The 22119-nt window shown below is 38.7% G+C and overlaps 2 protein-coding genes across 44 annotated transcripts in view; one reads left to right on the top strand and one right to left on the bottom strand.

Annotated features, from left to right (window-relative positions):
• Positions 1 to 15836, top strand: part of LOC310679581 (TLC domain-containing protein 4-B-like) — a 32822-nt gene extending 16986 nt beyond the window's left edge. For all 6 annotated transcript variants that reach the window (XM_083445084.1, XM_083445080.1, XM_083445083.1 and 3 more), the window contains 5 exons: positions 732 to 821; positions 4467 to 4525; positions 6341 to 6435; positions 7666 to 7739; positions 12047 to 15836. In XM_083445084.1, coding sequence (XP_083301210.1) covers positions 732 to 821; positions 4467 to 4525; positions 6341 to 6435; positions 7666 to 7739; positions 12047 to 12362 — 634 coding nt within the window. In that variant the 3' untranslated portion in view covers positions 12363 to 15836. The remainder of the gene's footprint in view (positions 1 to 731; positions 822 to 4466; positions 4526 to 6340; positions 6436 to 7665; positions 7740 to 12046) is intronic.
• Positions 1 to 22119, bottom strand: part of LOC310679592 (uncharacterized protein) — a 28236-nt gene that overhangs the window by 1786 nt on the left and 4331 nt on the right. For 11 of the 38 annotated variants that reach the window (XR_014512340.1, XR_014512341.1, XR_014512344.1 and 8 more), the window contains 3 exons: positions 12470 to 14387; positions 11508 to 11686; positions 7783 to 7949 (listed from right to left, as the gene is read on the bottom strand). Coding sequence is in view for 5 of the 38 variants with exons in the window: in XM_083445128.1 (XP_083301254.1) it covers positions 11508 to 11686; positions 12470 to 12534 (244 nt within the window). In the remaining 33 variants the exon portion in view is untranslated. Of the gene's footprint in view, positions 1 to 7758; positions 7950 to 10187; positions 11050 to 11392; positions 11687 to 12469; positions 17609 to 22119 lie in introns of those variants that run through there. The other 27 variants (XR_014512331.1, XR_014512343.1, XR_014512345.1 and 24 more) reach the window with 12 other exon arrangements.

Below are 22119 nucleotides of genomic sequence, written 5' to 3'. Positions count from 1 at the left end.
CCCAGTATGGTAGAACTATAGCTCTGCCCTAAATCTGCTTCTGCAATGGCCTTTTGAAAATGAATAGTACAGTGGCACCTCGGGTTACAGATGCTTCAGGTTACAGACGCTTCAGGTTACAGACTCCGCTAACCCAGAAATATTACCTCGGGTTAAGAACTTTGCTTCAGGACGAGAACAGAAATCGTGCAGCGGCGGCACAGCAGCAGCGGGAGGCCCCATTAGCTAAAGTGGTGCTTCAGGTTTAGAACAGTTTCAGATTAAGAACAGAACGGAATTAAGTTCTTAACCCGAATTAAGTTCTTAACCTGAGGTACCACTGTATATAATAAACGGGGAACCCCCTTTTTGGTGTTATCCTACTTTGTTTGTAGGGAGCCTGGTAGCTGAGGTCTCCCTCTCTCACTATGAAGTAAATTAGATAATGGCCTCCAATGGATGAGTTCTTTGAAACTCGTATCTGCCCAGCTTTTGGATGGCATTGCCGTATAATAATAATACAGTTTCCTACATGCAGAACAAGCACTTTGAAACATTCTAGTGTAGGTGACTCCCAACTCAAAACTATTTTCCTTTGATACTATTTTGCAATCTGTATTAATGGCAGGCTTTTCTGACTGAGGTTTAAATATTTTGAGAATTTCTAGAAGCATATAATTGTTGCACCCAGCTCCCCCAATTTTAAATCCAGTTCATTCCTAATTGGGTTGTGTTTTTTCTTTTCTTTTTAGGACGGTATCATCATTCCATGCCTTGTTGGTTGGAGTATTTTGTTTGTATATTTTATTGTACGATGAAGCTGTAAATGCTGACCATGTTTGGTAAGGCACATTCTTGCTTGTAAATCTCCTCTCCCCTTTTCCTTGCCCCACTCGACTGTTCCATTGCTCTTCACTCTGCTAGTCAAATTATTTCCAAGCCTAATTTAAAGCATAAGACATTTACCTCTACCAATTGTACAAAAGTTCTAAAGTGTTGTTTCTTATTTGTGTTGGCTATAATGTGGAGAAGAATTCTGAGGCTCTGGATTATCAGAGTTGCTTATTGAAGTTGCCTTTACAGTGATGAAATTCCTGTAAGCTTCCTCACTGATACCATCATCACCACCTTCTGAACGAATAAATACTGTTTACCGCTATGACCATTGTTTACCCAGGTATTTCATGGCTGAAGGATGCTGCTCCTCCTGGCAACCATGAGACCACTGGATAAGAGAATGTTACAATGCCTTTTTTGTGTGTTTTGCTTGTGGATGTGTTTGCTATCCTTCGAGAGGAAGAACGGGATATAAATTTAATAAGTAAATAATAATAATATGAGATACTACAAATAAAACGTGTGGATGAGAACTCTGTGGCAGCATTAAGAATTAGACAGCCTATACTGTGCATACTTTTTCTTAATAAGGTGCTGATGCAGGTAGCTGAGGTTCAGCATGGTTTGCTGGTATAAACTCCCATGAAATTATAGATCCCTTTTTCAGAATCTCTGTTTGAGGTCACTTTGCTTCCTAAAACGTTTTGTAAAGATGACACAAAGCATTGCAAAACCAGGGTGGTCTTTCTAGAAAATTAATGTTGGTATTGATCTTGCATTTTCACTGAAAAGCAGCACAAGAGAAATGTGGTTACTTGCTATTGGAAGCAACTCATTGGATTGTGTGCTTTGTGTTCCCTTTACCTGCTCTTAATTCCACCTGGGGAGCATTACAATAATGATGGGTTAGATTTCTGTACAGGGGATGGGGGGAGGACTTACCAGATTTTAAATCTATTGAGTAAGAAACTGACATAAATCTACTGACATAAACTTTTTAAAATGCCTGATTATTCAGGGAGAGAACTAGTTTCCTTTGTTAGACTAGGAGTTCTTTGGATGAGCTTTGAAATAGTTTCAATCTTCAGTTGGCTGTGATTTAGCTAGCATGTTAGGGAATAAGAAGAATGTTTAAAGGCTATATTAAGTTCTTCTTTCAGCAGCATCTACTTGTCTAATGCAGTAAAAAGTGCCTGATTCTTTCCTACCACCGCTACTAAGTTTTTAATAGCAAATAAAATGTAGGATTCCACTTCAGTTGCTGAAGATCAAATTGGAGATTCTCATTAATTTTGAAGTTTCAAGTTTTTGTTGCTGGTTTTGAGGCGTACATATTTTCAGCTAATTTGTGGAGTGGGACAGTAGTTCTTGGCACTGCAGTTTGTATGCCTTATCTGCATATGTCTGCTGGGTTTCAATTTGTTCTCATACTTTCCTTTTTTAAAAAAATAATCAAGCAACAATTGCCAGAAATCTGTGCAAACATCTTCACGAGAAAATTCAGCTACAACTTGCTGTTGGCTCGCTATCATGAGAATCAAGGTGAAATGTAATTCATGATGGGCAGAGCAATCTAAGCCCTCCCTCCTTATACCGGGCTTGGGGGAGAGAGTTGAAATGAATGGAGGTATCCCTCTATCCAGCTTTCCCAGGTAAGCTGGTTACTGCTGGAGTAACACTAGCGTCACTTTGTGCTCACTTCCCCCTTCTCCACAATGTGTGTGTGTGTTGGGGAAAACTGCCTGTAGGATCTATGCTGGCAGCAGCCTGTAGAAAATGAGGTGTTGTGAAAGTGATGAGGGAATGAACCATCCTGTATATTTTGGTTCCCAATCCAGGCCTATTCATTGCTCTCGGTTGTGCACAGCTCTGTACATCCCTGCTGTGGGTATTGGATTGCAACTGAAACCTAGGATCACTTTATTTTAAATGAGCACATTGTTTTAAGTGGAAACAAACTTGCTTCTACTTATTAGGCCTAAATAGTTTTATACAATTTACATTAATGCAACGTTTATACACTGTATAGAACCTGGACACGTGGTCTTTCTACGATTGGAATTCCCTTTGCACACTCCTGTTGATGTTTAGTACAGCAAGAGTTTGCTTTCCATTTTTTGATTAGTCTGCCATGGTTTGATTTTAGTTGACTTTATGACTGATGATAAACACTGAAAGAAACACTGATGAAATTGAAACGATATTGTATGATCATGGTTTAAAATTTGCCTTGTCCCTAGAGAAGGCAGACTTAAGCTCCAAAGTCAGTTTATGAAAGATTTTCTTTTTTAATTAGGAACTCTTTCTTGCCATTTGAGAATTGGAACAATTAGAGGCAAATATAATTAAGTCTGGGAAATTGCAATTTAAATGTAGGTGAAAATTATAGGGGAATGACAAGCATGCCACAGCCACTTTTCTTCCTTTTATGTTGGCTACATTCTTCAGGTAAAAGGTTGCAATGAAGATTCACAAAACTTAGATTTATTTAAGGCTCAAATATAGGTCTTACATTAATTTGAAGCCTAATCCTCTGTCTTGTCTATCAAGTTCATATGCTGCTTCATTGGGGATCATTGTGTACATGTGAGATATATCTGCAGTGTGTCTCTCCTCATAAACTCCTCATCATTCTCAATTGCTTTTGCCTGACTAGAATGTGTCCTTGAAGTGTGATAATGCCTTTTGCTTGCCAGGATGGAGGATGGAGAGGTATGTCCAGCCTCAGACTTTTGTGCGGCTGGAATGTGACTCTTTCTACATCTGTTGCTCCACCCACTTTTACCTCTGGCCCCACCTATTCCTGGCATGTAGCCCCTAGAATGGTAGCCCATTTGTTGCAGATTTGTGTTTTATTGTTTATGCAACTAAAGATGAACTACAAAGACAGGATAAAATAGCTTTTGACTCCCTGTGTCTCTTCTATGAGACAAGCAGGGGATTGTTTTGTACTATCAAACGTAATAAAAAATGTTTCAAAATTTGAAAAAACAACAACAAAATCCAAATGTTTGCCCGTGCAGATAAATGACTCTTGGGCTGAAAAAGCTTCTCCATCTCCATTTTCATGTATACATCTAGCCTAATCAGTGAAGGTTAGGAAGCAGAAGACAGAGGACAATCTACCATTTCCTGCGCACAGAGTCACAACCCATCCCACCCGCATAAAGGGTGAAGGTGATGGCAGAAAGATTAACAAACTGGTTTGGCCATCAGTTAGTAATAGATTAGCATGTTGCTTGTCAGCCCCATAAAAACTAGCAAAGCAGCAGAAAGGAAGAGAAAAAATGTCACAGAATGGCTCTGAAAACCATTGGTATAATGAACAAGACTAGAGAGGCCAAAGTAGTTTTACTTTTTCAGTGAAGAGTGAGGAGTTTCTCCATCTTCCATAGTCCATACTCTTAATAATCTATTTGTTGAAGAGCTGCTACTTTACCTTTTTGTCATATGTCACGGTTAGTTAAACATTTCTTATTCCCTACACCATCCCAAATTGTGTGGGAGGGTAGAAAAGGAGGCATGAGGGCAGGCAGGGTGTTTTTCTGGGGCAAGGAGGCAAATATTTCCATATGTGTTAACCAATATACATATATGTAGTTGTCATGCACGTGTTATAACTTTTGCATCCTTTGTGTCACTGTTTATAGGGGTGAGCCTTCTACTGTGCAACTAAACCTTGCTATTACTTCAGGCTACCTCATTTCTGGTAAAGTATACAATGTTATTTGTAAAGTTTGTTGTAATTTGCACCATGCACAACTTAACTTTTTACAATAATAATATTTACCAAGGTATTAGCCTTTAGGAAACCCTGTTTCTTAGAAAGCAGAATTTACCTTCCTTGCCTTTTGTGTTGGGAGTGGGGGGAACATGCTGGTGGGAAATATGATTATATGCTTACCGACAATATTGTAATGTTGTAAGCTTATAGTTCCTCTGCCAGCTTCTAATACTCCAAGGTTGAATACAGCCAGTCATTCCTCTGAAGCAACAGGAATTACCCTCCCCTCCCCCCTGCCCTACTGCAGTAACCCTGATCTGGCACCAGTAATTTGATAACTGTAGCAATGCAACCAAGGGGAAGAGAAGCTAACTAAACCAGATGGCAAGCATCTTCTGGTCGGTTCAGTTTTGTTCCTGTGAAAGTTGAACCTCTCCCCCCCCCATCTTAAAGGGCCACAAAAAATGCATACGTGAATATGCATCTTTTCTTTTGGGCCCTAAAACATATGGCAAAACCAAAAATAATTTTCAAAAGTGCTTTTGGCATTGTGGGGTGGAATTTATTACTAACTGTGGATGCTGTGCAGGGGTAATGGATAGCAACATCCAAACAACCATGTGGAATTTGAAACAACTTTAAAATTGGCTTGATTATTTATACCTGAGGTTCATATTAGTGGGAAGCAGCACTGTCATATGATTAGGCGCCACAATCCAGGCTTGGGGCTCTATTTCCTGATGGTATGCTGGAAACTATAACCCTGATACCATGAAAAAGGGTTTCTGTCTATTTTATAGTTGCCCTTTGCCAATCCTTCACTTTTCTCATTGTCAGTAGTTTGACTGGTGTGCCCTCTCTCTGGAGGTGCCACTGCAGTGGGATGTTTGGACTTGGTTTTTTTTTTAATAGATTGTATTAAAGATATCCCCAATGGAACTGGTAAGTAGACTATTATTATTTTATCATTTTAATTGATTTATACCAGTATCCATCTAGTGGCTCTGTTCATGGGTGCTTTCAGTTTTATTCTGTGAAAGGAGGAAAGCTTAGCACGTTCGCTAAAAATGTCAGCAGTACATGAAGCATTTCCCTCAGCATAAGATTGAAATCCCCTGTACACTTTATATTGCAAGTCCTCAGTTTCGGTGCTATGACCTCCTAAGATTTCTTAATGGAAACTACTATTGTATTCAATTTCTGCAACAAAATTATTCAACTCTCTGGTGCAGAAGAGCTAAACTTGAACAGCCTACCCGATAATTGGCATGTGTGTGTTTTGAGACAAAATGGTGACCAACATTAATGCCTTCCAAGGCTGGTCCTATCCACACATACACAAAATCTACCTGAAACAGTGGACACCTGCATTCAAGTCAACACATAGCAGCAACAAGGGAGTCATGGGAAAGCTTTGACATGCTAAGTATTGTATAATGGCTACTCATGCAGAAAGGGTTTTATATAGCGTTGCTGTGCCAGTGTGTAGTTGCTTAGGATGAGGTGCCGCATTGCTGTGTCACCATGCTATAGCCTGGCACTGGCTGGTGTGTATTGCAGACAGATACACCAAACACTGTATTTATATTTCTGCTCTCAGCTTTCACTTCAGGAATTATTACAGATTGTTTGCAGCATAGATTAGGAGAAGCATTGCCACTTGCTGAGTATTTGCATGATTTGATACCTATTTTAATTCTTCTTCCTTGCCCCCAAATGATTGTCTATTAAATGCTTTAAGATGAAATACAATGATTGCAGAAAATTACTGAGCCTTTCATTTTTCTCTCTCTCTTTTAGATTTGTTGCTTATTATTTTCTACTGGAATGCGATTGGGGATATATATTTTGTAATTCACCATTTAGTAGCCCTGTATGCTTACTACTTTGTACTGGTGAGTGCTGTATTGTTTTTGTAATAGCAGAGCAAAGAGCCATGTGGGATTCATAATTTGAACGTTATTAGTCATTTACAGAGTGCCATCCATGTGCATAGTGCTTTCTAAAGAATGAAAGGAGAGGTCCTTGCCCTAATGACAGAAGAAAGGGATGGCAATGGGGGTGGAGTAAAAAGGTGAGGGATATTAAGATATTTGGGCTTCACATACTTAGTTATAGGAAAGTTTGGGGTCTAGGGGATCATAGCAATGTCTTCACAGAAACATAATTTTAAACTAATTTAAAACTTGCACATTACATAGCGTATGACTGTTCCAGCAGCCAGTGCAAATATTTGAGCAGAGTTGTAATATGCTGATGGAACCTCACTCCTGTCAGCAGTTGTGTTGCAGCTTCCTATTTTTCAGGTGGCACCAGGGACCCACTTACTTGGATTGGCTCCTCTTTGGTTCAAATGCCAGTCCAGAGAGCCTTTAGAAGAGGCATTGATGAGGTTCAGATTTGGTAGTTCTACTCTGTCACTTGTGTACTTTTTTTTGTTTTTTTGACTTGTTTGTAACTAACTTAACTAATTTCCCTCAGGATTCAAAACTTATCTTCTACAGAGCACAGTCTTATTTGGGACGATGTGCTGACAGTTTAAAAAAAATTATGAGCAACCGGAATGTTTGTAAGCATTACATAAGAGCTTAGCAGCAGAGCCAATGGCAAAGGAAGGCTCATCTCCATTAGCTGAAGCCAGAGCTCTTGCAAACAAGGCTACAGAGGTCTCTGATAATGCAACTTGTTTCTGTTGAGTATGTGGTTTTGTGGGTTAATAGGTAAAACTAAAATTTTGTCAGCAGATCTTAATTTCATATCTCATCTGATCTTTCTTGAACCATTTCAAGTACCCTAAAAGGTCACCAACCTGGGTTTGACCTTGCTAGAAGATATAATTCAGTTTTGAACATTATACAATTTTAACAACAGAATGTAAGGTGCATTAAGTACTTGATGTACATAGGTGGTGTGGGAACCAAACTGAGGGAGTTTAAGCATTTTTCTGAAGTGTATTCTGTTTAATTATGTACATTTAATTTGGCATTTTGTAGAAATATATACCGTATATTTCAATTTGTATATTTCATCTTGTATAATAAATCTTTTTACTGCTTTTCTGAGACTTTCTTTCTCTCTCTCTCTCTATATATATATCTGATTGTGATAATGCTTATTTTATCTAGGAAAGAGGACTGTTGGCATACTTTGCTAATTTTCGTCTGCTTGCAGAAATATCTACCCCTTTTGTGAATCAGCGGTAGGTGACATTTTCTTACATTAATAAGCTGTTCTTAACTTGCCTGTTGCCAAGAGTATGTATTTCAGGGACTATACAGCAAGACCTGTTGTCAGGTCTTTGCTCCGATGCGGTTCATTCAGTAGGTAGTATTCCAGTCCATATCAAAGTATATTAGAAATGGCAGTAGTCCACTTCAAAGGGTTGTTGTGAAGGCAGGCATGTTAAAGACTGTAAAAGAAAACAAACTTTGGGGAAGGTATCCAAGTAAGTTATACTCAGAGTATGTCCATTGAAATAAATATAATTATTTAGGCTATTGGTTTTATTCAATCTTGTCTTACTAGTTTCCAAACACAAATGTTAATGGTAGGAGCCATTTTATATAATTCTAGCATTCCTAAGTTTATTTTATATTTATTCCACCTTTCCTCCCAAAGTTGCACAGGGAGGAAAACAACAAAACAGCAAAACTACACCCACAATGTTTTAAAAACATGTGAAAACATTTTAAAACAGTCCCATATCCTCACAGTTAATAATTTCAAGGTATAGTATATTTCAGCCATCAAATGCTGGGCTGAACAGGTATGTTTTTAAATTCTTCCTGAATGTTGATAATAAAGAGAGCCAGCCACAAGGACGAGCATTTCATAAATGGGAACTACTTCCAATAAGGCCCTGTCATGGCACCACCAACAGGGCCTCTGCAGCTGTTTGTAGGGTTGATAGTGGGAGAGACACTCTTTTCCATACAGATAAATTATTTTTGTTAGCCTATCAGAGCAATGAGGAACATTTTTAAATACTGGAGTATTAACTTTCTTAATAAAATTTTGCTTTGTATCATTATATTTTCTCCTTTTTGTAACTGGCATAAATCCTCTCAAAGCTGCAACACAAAATAATGTTAGCAATTACCAATTTTCAGCCAGTCTTCATTTCTAAGCAAGACTACTTTTAGTCACATAAACCGAGGAATCGTTACATACAAGATTGGAATTCCCTTATACAAGGATACTTGAAATCTACTCAGTAAACTGATGCAATTTTGGCACTTGTATTCATTGTCAGGTATTGTGTATGTGCATCCTAATCTTTTGCAAGGTATAGCCTAATTTTTTCTCTCCTGGTGGTGCTTTTTGTTAAACTGTCACTTTGATAAATTTTGGCATACATCAAAGGTTTCAGTCAAAATCTATCACAAAACATGAGCAGCCTGAGCATTAACATGGCTGCATTGACTCATTCCTGGTCAGCTGTAGTTTGGCTTACTGTGTCGATGTAAAGAGTGTATTCCACACTACCATACTTTGCTGTCACAGCATTAATTAACTAACTAGTGTTCTGTTTAATACTGTTCCTGTACTTAAACAGGCAGCTTTATACATTAAAAAAAAAAAAATCAAGGTTCAGCCTTACTGCTTAGAATTTGTGGGTGCCAATTCATTATATTGTATTGGTCATACCGTCACCCTCATTTGCTTCTCTGGGTATTTTTAGATACAGTACAGCAGCCCTTGTGTTTCTTTCTAAGTCTTTTAAAACCTGGTTCTTGTAGTATTCCCTGATGTTATTGTCTTCCCACAGTCTGTGGCTTAGGCAGCAAACTGTGCAGTGTCTTTTCATCCTCTGGAATGAAGGGCAAATAGGCTTCCCCTTTCTGCTATGTTAGAACTGTGCCAACACATTTTTTCTGGCTTTCTCTGCCATGTCCTTAAGAGATAATGGGCTCAAATAATTTAATTGTTTCTATTAGAAGGCTGCTGAGGCTCTCTGCAGACAATTGAGGGCCCCTTCTGTCATTACCATTGCACTGTAAGGAGGAATCATGTGACAGTTACTCCCATGCCACAATGTAACGTCTGAATCCTCAAACTGTACTTGATGAACTATCACCATGGCTACTTCCCATGCTGCTCCCAGATGTGGGGGCAACACTGGTGTGGGAAGAAGCTGTGGAGCTGACATTTCTCATGTGGTGCTGATGGTGGCGTTTTGTAACTAATACAGTGCTTGAAGAAGTGAAAGCTCCCATGCAGAGAACTTAATGTCAGAAGGGGGCCTTATTATAGGCTAAACTTAAAATTTAATGCAACAGCTAACCGGATAAATACTGCACCCTGTTGGCAGTTGCTTCTTTGAAATGAGGAATTGCTATATTTATCAAAATAAAAGAACCTCCAGGACTTCCACTTAAGTACAAGAACAGTCAACGAATGCACAGCCTTTTGTGCGAAAAGATCTTGAAAGGAAAGTTCAGCTGTGATCTTGCTAATGTACTGAATACAAAATGCCTATCTGCCTGAGAGATTCATACTGAGACTTTGGAGATTGTGAAACCTTATCAGTGAAAAAGGACATATTCCTCTTTTTGAAGCAGTGTTCTAAAAATAAAACTAACTTGCTACTTTATTTGATAAATGTTTGCAGAAGGTGGCGAGAGAGAGTGAAGCATTTGCTATCCCATCGGCATTCATAAATAGATTTATTAAATTTGAGAAGAACCAGATGGTAAATAATGTAAACTGTTGACACTAGCTCAGATATACATGTTTGTATCATTAACAAAAATGAAGCAGTCAAGTAATGCTACTCTGTCATATTTTTAACTTTTGAACTCAGTGACCTTTGCAAACAACCCAAGTATCCTTCTAAAATTGTCAACAAAAAGTTTTAAAAGCCTGATATGTCAAGCTAGTGTGCACAGTATTAACCAGATACTGTTCTGAAATTGGAAGCAACATATTTGATTAATGTGTTGGAGAATATTTCTCAGCCAAACCAAATCCAAGCTTCCTTCCTTCCTTTCTATTTGGTAGTTCTAGCTTGTGGATCATTTTGCAGGAGCCTTTGTGGTTTGAACAAATGACATGCTTATGTGCATAAAAAATAGAATCATAGGTCTTTTCCACTTGCACTTTGCGAACCCTGACCATCTGGAAGTCAGGCTTTGTTTAAATAAACTTGTGGCAAAGATCAAGAGCCTGCTAGAAACCCTGGTACCATCCTGCTTATGTTTGGGCCAATATGTAACCCTGTGGGATAGCTCAGTCAATAGAGCATGAGACTCTTAATTTCAGGGTTGTGGGTTCAAGCCCCATGTTGAGCCAAAGATTCCTGCATTGCAGGGGGTTGGAGTTGATGACCCTCGTGGTCCCTTCCAACTCAACAATTCTATGATTCTGTGTACACTGTGGAGTCGCATCTCTTGTACTCCCATGTCATGTAGCTCTCGTTAAGGAAAAATGCAAAAACTATTTGGGAGCATGGGATAGTGTAGGGAAAAGTATGCCATTGTAAGAAAACTAAATTGGGGAGAGGTATGGCGCTGTGGGTTAAAGCCTCAGCACCTAGGACTTGCCAATCGAAAGGTCGGCGGTTCGAATCCCCGTGGTGGGGTGCGCTCCCGTTGTTCGGTCCCAGCGCCTGCCAACCTAGCAGTTCGAAAGCACCCCTGGGTGCAAGTAGATAAATAGGGACCGCTTACCAGCGGGAAGGTAAACGGCGTTCCGTGTGCTGCGCTGGCTCGCCAGATGCAGCTTGTCACGCTGGCCACGTGACCCGGACAGCGCTGGCTCCCGGCCTATAGAGTGAGATGAGCGCACAACCCTAGAGTCTGTCAAGACTGGCCCGTACGGGCAGGGGTACCTTTACCTTTACCTTTTATTGGCAGAGAAATATAATCCTACTTTAACAGAGTGATGTGGAAATCAGCCAGTGGAGTATAGTAACAATGCTAACTGCTGTAACATAAGCATCTGCCCTAAATATGTTTTGTCTGCTCACATGTGGAGAGGGAGAGGCAAAGCTTTGATATTGTCTAGGATTTGGCAAGATGTGACTTTCACTTTTCCAGCACATGCCCTTTCTTGCAGGCCAAAATGGAGTAGTGCTGAACTCTTTGTACCCTGCTTCTAGAGTTTTCATGGATTTCATTTCAGTACCAAGGTTCCATTCATTTGGATCTGCCAGGAAGATAAAGGACATTATGTTACAATAATGAAGGAACCACTTAGATCTGGAACAGAGTATTTCACAAAATGCAGCACTGTGGGAAAAAATATCAAAGTACACTAACATTTACAATTTGGTATATATAGATATATAAAAAAAATTCATAATATTAGCAATTCTGAATATCTTTACAGATATCTTTGCAGCTTTCTAGCTGCATGAAAGTGATGAGAAATGAAACTATGATAAAAGTCAGAAATTCAGAATGCTTGTAGAGCTGATGGAATCTTTATATCCAAATCTGAGTCTGTATTCAGAGGTTGAACTCACAAAATTGTATTTAATTTCTGTTAATATTTTTTCTCTTGCAGATGGTTCTATGAAGTACTGGGGTATTCCAAGGCATCAAAATCTAACATCATCAATGGACTACTAATGACAATCACATTTTTCCTGGGGAGGATCATAGTCATCCCAATTTATTATGCCAAGGTTGCTGCTGAGGTAGGAACAGAAGCTTTCGACAGATTAGGACTTGCAGCTCAAAGCGCCTGGTTTATCTCCAGCATTATCTTGGACATCATGAACTTAAAGTGGATGGTCAAAATCACAAAGGGATGTTACAAAGTTATTTGTCTTATTGGACATGGAGAAGCCAAAGCTAATAAGAATGGCAAATATAACTAGAAGATTTTTAATGCAACAACCATCTATAACAGGAACTTTGGGTTCTTCGAAAGAACAATGCACACTTTTGCCATAAAAAACTCCTGTTAAGGGAAAAAAGGTATTACCTCTGTTCAATGTAGCCTTCCTCTTGGCGCACTGCCTGGGCACCCAGGGCCACTTCATTTGAAGACTTGTATTACATGGAATGGGAAACAGTAACATGCTGCATATACAACCTTGGTAGTGTGTTCTAAGCACTTAATAGACAAACGAACCTGTAAAGGAACAAACGTTTTTAGCAGTATGTTCCTATGAATTCTCACTCAGGTTTCTTAGACTAATGTGTTTTTAATGCCTGTGAATGTCAGGATCTTTGGTTTACATTCTGCTAATATGGCAACTTTCCTGGCATGTTTCTCTGCTTTCTTAATGTATGGTGTTCATAACTGAGGTTTCATCTTTTGACAACTTTTTTACATTTTTGCGAGAATTTTGCTTTGAATCTATAATCTTTTACTACGTTTTCTGCTGCCTTGTATGCATGCACATGATCTTTTCTAATTTATAGAACAGTTTTACATAAACACATACCATAGAGTTTAGGGGTTCTTTTTCTTTTAAATCAATTACTTGTATTGATTCTTTCTGTACATAAAGGAAAACTGCAGGTGTCCCCCCCCCCCCCGGTTTTTGTTTTTTTAAAATATATGTGAATTCTAGCACATGCTTGCATGGTAAACAGTATGGACATAAGCAAATTCTTGCACCAGTGTTCCTTATCTATCATGGCTATTTGAACCTATCTATGTTTTTAGTGTAGTGTCATATAACAAAAGGATTTTTGTGGGGTGTGAACTACAGCACTGAAGCAGGAAAAAACTAACGAGTCTAGAACATGTGAATCTGTCACAAGAACTACTGTGCTTGTTAAGTTTAAATTGTAGCTAATGCATTCATTTTCACTGACATTCTTATCGCTCTCTTTTTTCTTTAAAGCAAGTTAAAAAAACATTGCTTTACTAAGTTGGAAAACCCTATTTAAAAATATATATACAGTAAATGCATTTTATTATTTTCAACTTCGGAGCAGCTCTACAAAACTGATAGGTTGATAGTTTCTCTCTAATGATAGAAACTTCTTTCTTCAAGTGGCTTAGCTCTCAACATATTTGCAAGAGCATGTTGCTGATGAATACTATGTAAAAAGGAAACACAAGAACAGATAATGGTAATCTACTTGTTTGCATTAATTTTACAAATGTTCTCTGCTATAGTGGCCTCCACTTTTATGGTGTATTCTATTCTTGTGTTGATCAACTAGTCAGTTGACAGGTCTTTGTCTGATTGTTATGAATACCATGTGTCATAATTTGCTAATAAGGTTGTGTTCATGTTTTCATGTTTGTGATGCAAATATGCAGGAGTATTGTAGAGAACAAGCTGTTTTCCTGTACCTTTGTTTGTCCCTTTCATGGTCCCTAAAGTGTTAGTTCCAATATTTATTTGTTAACAAAGCCTGGTGCAAAAGGTTATTTGTCTTACATAACAAATAATAGCCTGTGGTTACTAGTTAGTATAGGTTTTTAAAAGTGAGTTATTACAACATGCAAATCCCCCTTTTCTTAGAGTGCTTCTAACTCCTTATAGCTTGCTAAATGTTGTTGGATTCATAAGATTATGACTGCTCTCAAAGGTCTTTTAAATTGCATTTTAAGTGTCATGACAATCAAGACAATTTGGATCTGTTCTTCATATTAGTGTTATAATCTTTTGTATATTTAATATAAACACAGAGGCCCTGATCAGATACTCATGTTCATCCCTTGATAACTGTAACTTAAGTGTTGACTTGCATTTGTGAAAGATCATTGTAGACCCCATAAATAAGAGGGATAGAAATTTCCTGTCACCTCAAATGTAATGTTTGTCCATGGTGGCACTTTACACATTCAGCCTAGGCTCCAAATTTTGAGAGATCAAGTGATATCCATGCATGTGTCATTCTCTTTCCTGGAGGCTTTTTTGAGTGTCTGGATAAGAAGCCTAGAAATTCAAATCATAAATATATTCAATTTTTCCTGGTAGAAACAGAAAGTTGCTAACAAACATATTTTTATAGTTTAGACTCATCTTTTATGAAAAGACAGCTGTTAGGTGCAAGCAGTAACAATATTGCGTGCTGTTTAATCCTTCTAATTTGATTTGCCTCTTTTGATTGTAAACTGCCTTCTTTTAACACATTTGTTAACCATTACTTAGCTACTTTGGGTTATCCCTGAAACAAAATTGAACACATTTTAACTTTCTAAATTAAAAACTTTTGAAATAGCAATCCAATATTATGTGTTAGAAGAAATCATCCACTTATGCAGAATAATGGAAGTAGCTTTGAAAGCGCTTCTTGCTTGTAGACAAACTTATCCTCAGATTGCTGGTTCAATGAAGTGTTACCCACTAAGCTTTTCAAGGAACTACACATACTCTTCTTACTCATTTCAAATGTAGCTATTAAGCAGGACCCAGCAACTTCTTAAGCCAGTTTGGTATGCTTTCCATCCCCCACCCAGCAGCCATAGCAGAGTGGTATCTCCACAGTGCTACAATCACCTGGAAATAGTGAAGGTGCTCGTCTTCATGTCCTTATCCCACATTTCTCTGGGATTGCGAAAATAGCCCAGTTACAAATTGAAGCACAGTTGCTTATAGGGAAGTAGCAGGATCCTACTGAACTGCAAAGATCCATGTCCGTGAACTTGGCAGCTGGCTGACCACTGTCCCTTAACCAGACTCAGGATTTTTAAATATATCTATTCTTGCCCAATGAGTAGGCCAGCCCTAATTTGCTGTTGATTTTTCTGGGTTATAGATACAGGTAGGTAGTCGTGTTGGTCTGCCGTAGTCGAAACAAAATTTTAAAAAATCCTTCAAGTAGCACCTTAGAGACCAACTAAGTTTGTTATTGGTATGAGCTTTCATGTGCATGCACACTTCTTCAGATTTTTCTGGGGGTAGGGGAAGGAACTTCAATAGTTGCCCAAACAGTGTCATGTAGCAGATTGTGCTTGCAGAAGACCACTATTTATATATGTTGCAAATCACTTCAAAGAACACTTGCTTTGGGCTGGAAAAGTACCCTTCAAAATATTTTATCAATATTGTTTGCAATTACTCTGTAATAGTGAATCACAATTGTGCTTATGCATAGTTTCTTTTCCATTAAAGTTGCAACCCTGTATTTACATATACAGTAGGTTCCACTGAACTAAGTGGCCCTTGCTTCTAAGTAGACATACATAGAATTGCACTTTAATATATTTTGGCTGTGTTGTGCTTTACATATTTTGGAATTTAAAATAACTTAATTTTTCTGGGCAGATGTGGTATTGTGGTATCTTATCAGAAAGTACAAGATGCATAATTGGAGAGTCCTCTTAATTTCACTACTTATTTATTGCAGTTATACATAAATCTTTTAAGCTGTTTTTTGATCCAGATATGCAGTCATTGTGTAGTCTTATTTCTTTGTTTGGATTTAAGTTTCCTTATAAAGTATATGCTATAATATGAAGGAGTTGGAAAACTGAGGCATTGAGCAGCTTCTGTCATTATCCATTATTGTATATAGATCACTCTATAATGCCATCTTCCTTTCCTAATGCTACAATATGTATCTTGGATCAAATGGGTTGGATCCAGAATAAATCAGTTGCTACTGATTTAATTGAGACTGAAGTTTAACTCACTTAACCTGGATTCAACTCGATTGTGTTTTACAACACTGTCATGTACAGCTGGGAAACTTTTACACTCTCAGAAAAGGAGTGGGGAGCAGTGGGGGAGTAATACCGTACATCAGGGCCAAATAATGATTATTGAGTTGTATTTGTCCTTCAACATTATTTATTTTTCTCCAACATTATGATAATTCTTATGGAGAAAGTTGGTTTTCCTAACTGCACATATATTTGATGTCTGCAAAAGAGAAAGATGGCATGAGGACAAAAGAGGATGGTGAAGCCAGGTTCAGTGGAAGCAAGTGCCTCCTTTATTACTTTTCCATCTACTCTAAGCCTGGTGGCTTGCATCTGTGTACTTAGGACATTCCTTTATCCTCTGAGATAACAGCCAGGAATATTCCAGCAACTCCGTATGTGTTGCTTGATGGATGGTGAGAGTGGGGGTACGGCTTTCCAAACTTAGAAAGCTGACTTTCCCTGCTGTGGGTAAAGGTAAAAAATACCCTATTGCCTCTTTTAAAATATGCTAGCATTTATAAATCACATTTTAAAGTCTAGCAAGTAACTTACTCAAACATTGATGTGGCCTAATGTGTTGTAACTTAAAGGTTGTTGTTTTTTTAAGTCATTATTTCCTTGTTTAAAATATGGGTTAGAAGTTAAACACAATTTCTTTAAGGTTATCATCTCCATTTATCTTGGGAGACATATGAGTAGAAAAGGGCATTTATACACCCTATAGCTGCTCTGAGAGAAGAATTACTAGCAGGAAGCCAAGATCACAGCACCCTCTTATGTGAGGGTCCTCCTATTAAATAAGCTTTGGATTCAAGCCCTTTTTATCTACTACAGATTCTTTTGAGCTTTACTATTAATGCGTTCTGATACTGTCCCCCAAAATATTTGGAGAAATAATACTGTGAGAGTTAATGCACTGTGTAATGAAAATAGTAGTTCAGTATGCAGAAATAATGAAAGGTAATGTTCTAGAAGCAAGGGAAGATTTTTTTGCTACACAGCAGAAACTGTTAATCAAGGCCAGTTGATTAAACATCTGAAGAGCATGTGGGGTAGGGGCTTTGCATTTGTTTCTGGGACTGGGGACCCCATGCCACATTGCTGCTTTTAAAACTCAGATGAGTTTTTAAAAAGTTATTTGTGAACATTTTGCTTGCCATTTTGAAAAAAGAAAAATGAAACTTCATACATGTGTGCAAATCCTAAAGTAAATTGTTTGGATCTTGGTGAATTAGGCTGCAATCCTATACTCACTTACTTTGCCATAAGTTCCATTGAAATCAATGGGACTTGCCTTTGAGCAGGCATTTATAGGGTTGTGCTGCTAACTGCTTTGAAAATCCTTTGAAATACTTACTTAAAATATGCCCTTTTGATGTCCTGCTTGAACAATTTTAAACCCCAAGATGGAATAATAAATATATTCTCTCATACCTGGTTGAAGGTGAGTTTTGTTATTTTGTACTATAATTAAAATCATGTATGCTAGCAGCACCATCTTCTTTAACCCTGCAAGGCAAATGAGCCTGATGGGAAAACAGAGATCATTTTATATTCATACTACTAATCCAGTAATAGCCTACAAATCATGCCTGGGGTAACACTGGCATTATGAAGTAGACCCTTATGCTAGTGAATTCCAAAATACAGAAAGTGAGAATATATGTAATGTGTACCTATGCTTTTGACTGCCTAATATTGTGGTCCCCCCTTTCATTAGACATATCTCTGAGTAATCAAACTGGGTCAAATTAGGCATAATATGAAAGCTCCATGACTTTAATTCCTGACATTTTCTTTTTTTAAAAAAGGCAGAAGCAGAAACACTGATCAGGATTGAGCAAGGCAGGGGAGTTAACCTGTTTTTCCTGTCCAAATTTCTGCTGAATATGATCTCACACACGGCCCACAACTGTTTGCTCCAGCATATGGGAAAAAACACATGGGGTGATGTTTCTGAAAGTTCTTTATTTTTAAGTTGCAGCAAATATGTTCAAAGCCAGTGATTTCCAGCAGGGAAATACCATGAAGGCAGGTTATAACACCACCACCACCACTGTCTATTTCGGATCGCCCCCCCGGCCACAGCTGATTTTTTAAAGAAACAGATTTTTGAAGTTCTAGCCATAGAACTCCAGCATCTCACCTAGTTTGACCCTCTTCCTGACAGGAACATGTTTGTGGGATTATGTCTGTCAGTTATGAAATCTTAAGAGTTGTATCAAATTGTGTCTTGGAACACTTTGATCCAGCAAAGTTTCTTTGAGAACAAAAAGTGGTGGAGGAGAGGTGATTTTTGCAAATTACGACATTCTCCTGCGGCTCAGCTTTAGGGACTGCAACAGGGAACTCCAAGAGGAAATGGGGAAATTGCCCAACCCCTTTTCTGATCCTAGAAGCATCCTCTGCATCAAAGAGCCTTCTTGCAGCGGAGGGACACAATCTGATACAATCTGTAAATATTTACTACAAACTGAAGCAGATGTATAGTTAATGTAGTGTGTACTGCAGAATATATATTTTTTAAAGCAGTTGCTACTGGTGCCCAAATTCTTAAGGAAAGTGTTCAGAAATCTGGTTCAAATAAATAGGTCACATTACAAGAACCAAATTTCTGTATTAGTTTTCACAGATGTTTTTCCCAATCACACTACTGAAATAAGTATAATGAGATGCATTGCTGAGTTGTAAATCCATGCTGGAAAAGGGGTGCAATAGAATCTATGATATGGGGCCTTATTAAATCATAGCACAATGTTTGATAAAGGCAGCACTGAAAAGTCTCTTACAGGGATGGAATAAAGATGATGGGCTATGAATCCTATTGCACTACATTGAAAGCCTGCAATATTCTTGATTTGATAGCCCCATAATGATAATGGCACAAAAGAGTGAGATAGCACTATTGACTTTATAGGATGGTCAAACAATTTGTGAACTTTAACATTTGCTTGAATATTTTTAAATGTTGCTTGTGATAGGCGTATAAATGGGTTTGCTCTTCAGTGGTATTTGAAAGCCTTGCTGTTTGTGTAAATTTGTGTAGGCTGCTCATGTTTGAGGTATATGCAATAATGTCTAAGCAATAAGTTGCATGTGTATTCAAGGCACTGGTAAATAAGAATAAAGGAAGAGAATGCAGTATTTCTTGGAATTTCTTCATTCAAATTGTGTGTACTATGTTAAGTAAAACACTCTACTCCTGTTATGACGAACAGGAATGACTTGGCACTCATTGCCAGCTTCTGAATATGGCTACTTTATAAAAAGGCTTATTTCCTGTGGGAAAGGAGTAGCCAGAATTTTCTTCTGCGAACAACTTTTTCAATTATTGTATATACAAGCCTAACACACTGTGAGGTAGAATGAGATGGCTGCCTCGTGTGGCAGAATTAAGACACTATAAAAAAGTAATAGCGACCAGCTAAGTAGATTTTTTATAGTGAAGTGTGAAAAGTTATCTTCTATATTGTGATAAGCTCTTACAACCAAATATAATACATTTGGTTACATAAACATGATCATTGTGGACCCACAACAGGAGTTGCTGTGTATCAATACCCCTCCAACAAATCTGGAACAGGAATCTTGTAGTGCTGCTTGGAACATAGGGTGGGGTGAGGGGTGAGGAAAGGGTGAAATGGGTCATTTTCTGTATATTTCTTCTGAAATGTTTTTCTGCTGTGCTATAGCACTAAAGTGGTCGGGTTTGCTGTATAGTGGTAATGAGAAGATTTCTGAAAAGTGAAAATGATTTCCGTTCCCATTCCTCTCCTGTGAGACCTCACTATACTGTGTGAGACCTTTTTCCTTATAGCAGTGATTAAGTGTGTCATCAGATATCCTTTCTTCTTGCTGATTTTGTGAAAAATGAGAGGTCTGGGATGTGTGTCCAAAGGCTCTGGAAAGAAGATCTTTAATATCAAACAAGTTGTTTTGGGGTTTGCTTGTTTGTTAATGTGATGTTATGCCCATAGTGTACACAACCTCAGAATTGCACATGTATGGTACTTTTTTGTCTTAATTAGTCTGCCAATTTGATTTTGTGTGTGTGCCATTTTGAGTTCAAAGTCATAATACACTGATTACTCAACAGTTGTTTCCATCCATCTATTAAGATGGGCATATATATATATATATATATATATATGCAGGTTTTGGTGTCCTCGGGTGTCTTCCCGTGTAAAAGTTGGGGTGTCTAGGCGACGTTTCGACGAGGTCTCACTCGTCATCTTCAGGCTGGTGCTTTCGGCTTCTTGTTACTGGAACAGAGCAGGATCTCAGTGTTTGAGTTCCTATAAATACTGTTGAGGAGGTGTGGTGTATAGCCTCCAATGTTCTGGGCAGAGAGGAGGTTCCCAGGCTAGTGTGCCTTTTCTTCTTTTGTTCCTTAATTACTTGAGGGATATCTTGAGTGATTTCTTGAGTGATTTCCTGAATCCCACTTAGGTGGGTCATTAGGTGTGGATTAGTTGCTAAAGCCTTCGTGTCTTGAACTCTTGAACTTTGTGAAGAGTTTTTCTGAGAAGATGGTTGTACTGCACTTGGCTGTGCTCTGGCTTGGCTTCGTGTATAGGGGCGAGCTGTGGTTTTGTGGCCTGTGCCAGCCAGATCTGTGTAGGGATTGCAGGGGGGTGCAGCATCCGGAGGTGCCACCCTGGTTTGGCTACTGGATGGTGTCTGTAATTTATCTGTGGAGAGGGTCTGGGTTTGGGTCTGGTGTGGTTGATTGGTGATGGCGTTCTGTGTGCCTCTGGATCTGGTGTCAGATTTTGTGGGGAGGGCTAATTTCCAGATGTCTGGCAAGCGGGATGTGTCGTCACGCTTGTTCATGTTGTGAGGGTGTTTCTCTATCTCGATGGCTTCCATGATTATTCTCTTGTGGTGATGTTCCATGTTAAAGAGCAATTTGGAATCTGCAAAATTAATTTCGTGTCCTGTTTCTTTCATGTGTTGGAAAAGAGAGGAAGTTTTTTCTTCTTTTTTGACGGCATTCTTGTGTTCTGCGATCCGTGCATTTATTCGTCTGTTTGTTTGTCCAATGTACGTGGCTGGGCAGACTTTGCAGGGTATTTCATAGACCCCTTGGTTTTCCAACTGAATTTTATCCTTGGGGTTTCTGAGGATATTGGCTATTTTTTGGTTGGTGCAAAAGGCTGTTTTGATATTGTGTTTATGGAGGATTTTGCTAATTTTATCTGTAGTGCCCTTGATATAAGGAAGGAGGGCTATGCCATTGTTTTCTTCTGTGTCTTGGTTTTTGGGGGGTGTTTCTTTTTGGATTAGCTTCGTAACCCTGTTTTGCTGGTATCCATTGGCAATTAACACATTTGAGAGATTCTGTAACTCAGTTGTCAAGTGGTCTTCGTCAGCCAGGCGTTTGGTTCTGGAGATGAGAGTCTTGGCTACGGAGTTTATTTGTGCAGGGTGGTGGTGTGATTGTGCATGTAAGTAGCGGTTGGTGTGTGTTTTTTTCCGGTAGATAGTGTGTCCTAGGGAGCCATCAGGTTTTTTGTAGATTAGGACGTCAAGGAAGGGAAGTTGGTTGTTGGCTTCTATTTCCATAGTGAATTGTATTTTGGGGTGTAGGCTGTTGAGATGTGTGAGGAAGCTATCCAGTTTTTCCTTCCCGTGTGGCCAAATTACAAAGGTGTCGTCAACATATCTGAGCCAAAGTTTGGGTTTGTGTTCTGACTTGTCTAAAGCATTGGTTTCAAAGTGTTCCATGTACAGGTTAGCGATGACCGGTGAGAGGGGTGATCCCATAGGTGCTCCTTCTATCTGTTTGTATCTTTGTCCAAAACAAATACAATCCCCCCGAATACATCTTGGACCTGACCAACCACTGCCTAACCAACACGTACTTCATCCACAATGGACAAAGATACAAACAGATAGAAGGAGCACCTATGGGATCACCCCTCTCACCGGTCATCGCTAACCTGTACATGGAACACTTTGAAACCAATGCTTTAGACAAGTCAGAACACAAACCCAAACTTTGGCTCAGATATGTTGAC

This window comes from Podarcis tiliguerta, assembly GCF_965153285.1.
Source record: "Podarcis tiliguerta genome assembly, chromosome: 6".
NCBI classification, from domain to species: domain Eukaryota; kingdom Metazoa; phylum Chordata; class Lepidosauria; order Squamata; family Lacertidae; genus Podarcis; species Podarcis tiliguerta.
The sequence above is the reverse complement of the archived record's forward strand: the minus strand, read 5'-3'. Positions and strand labels throughout refer to the sequence as shown.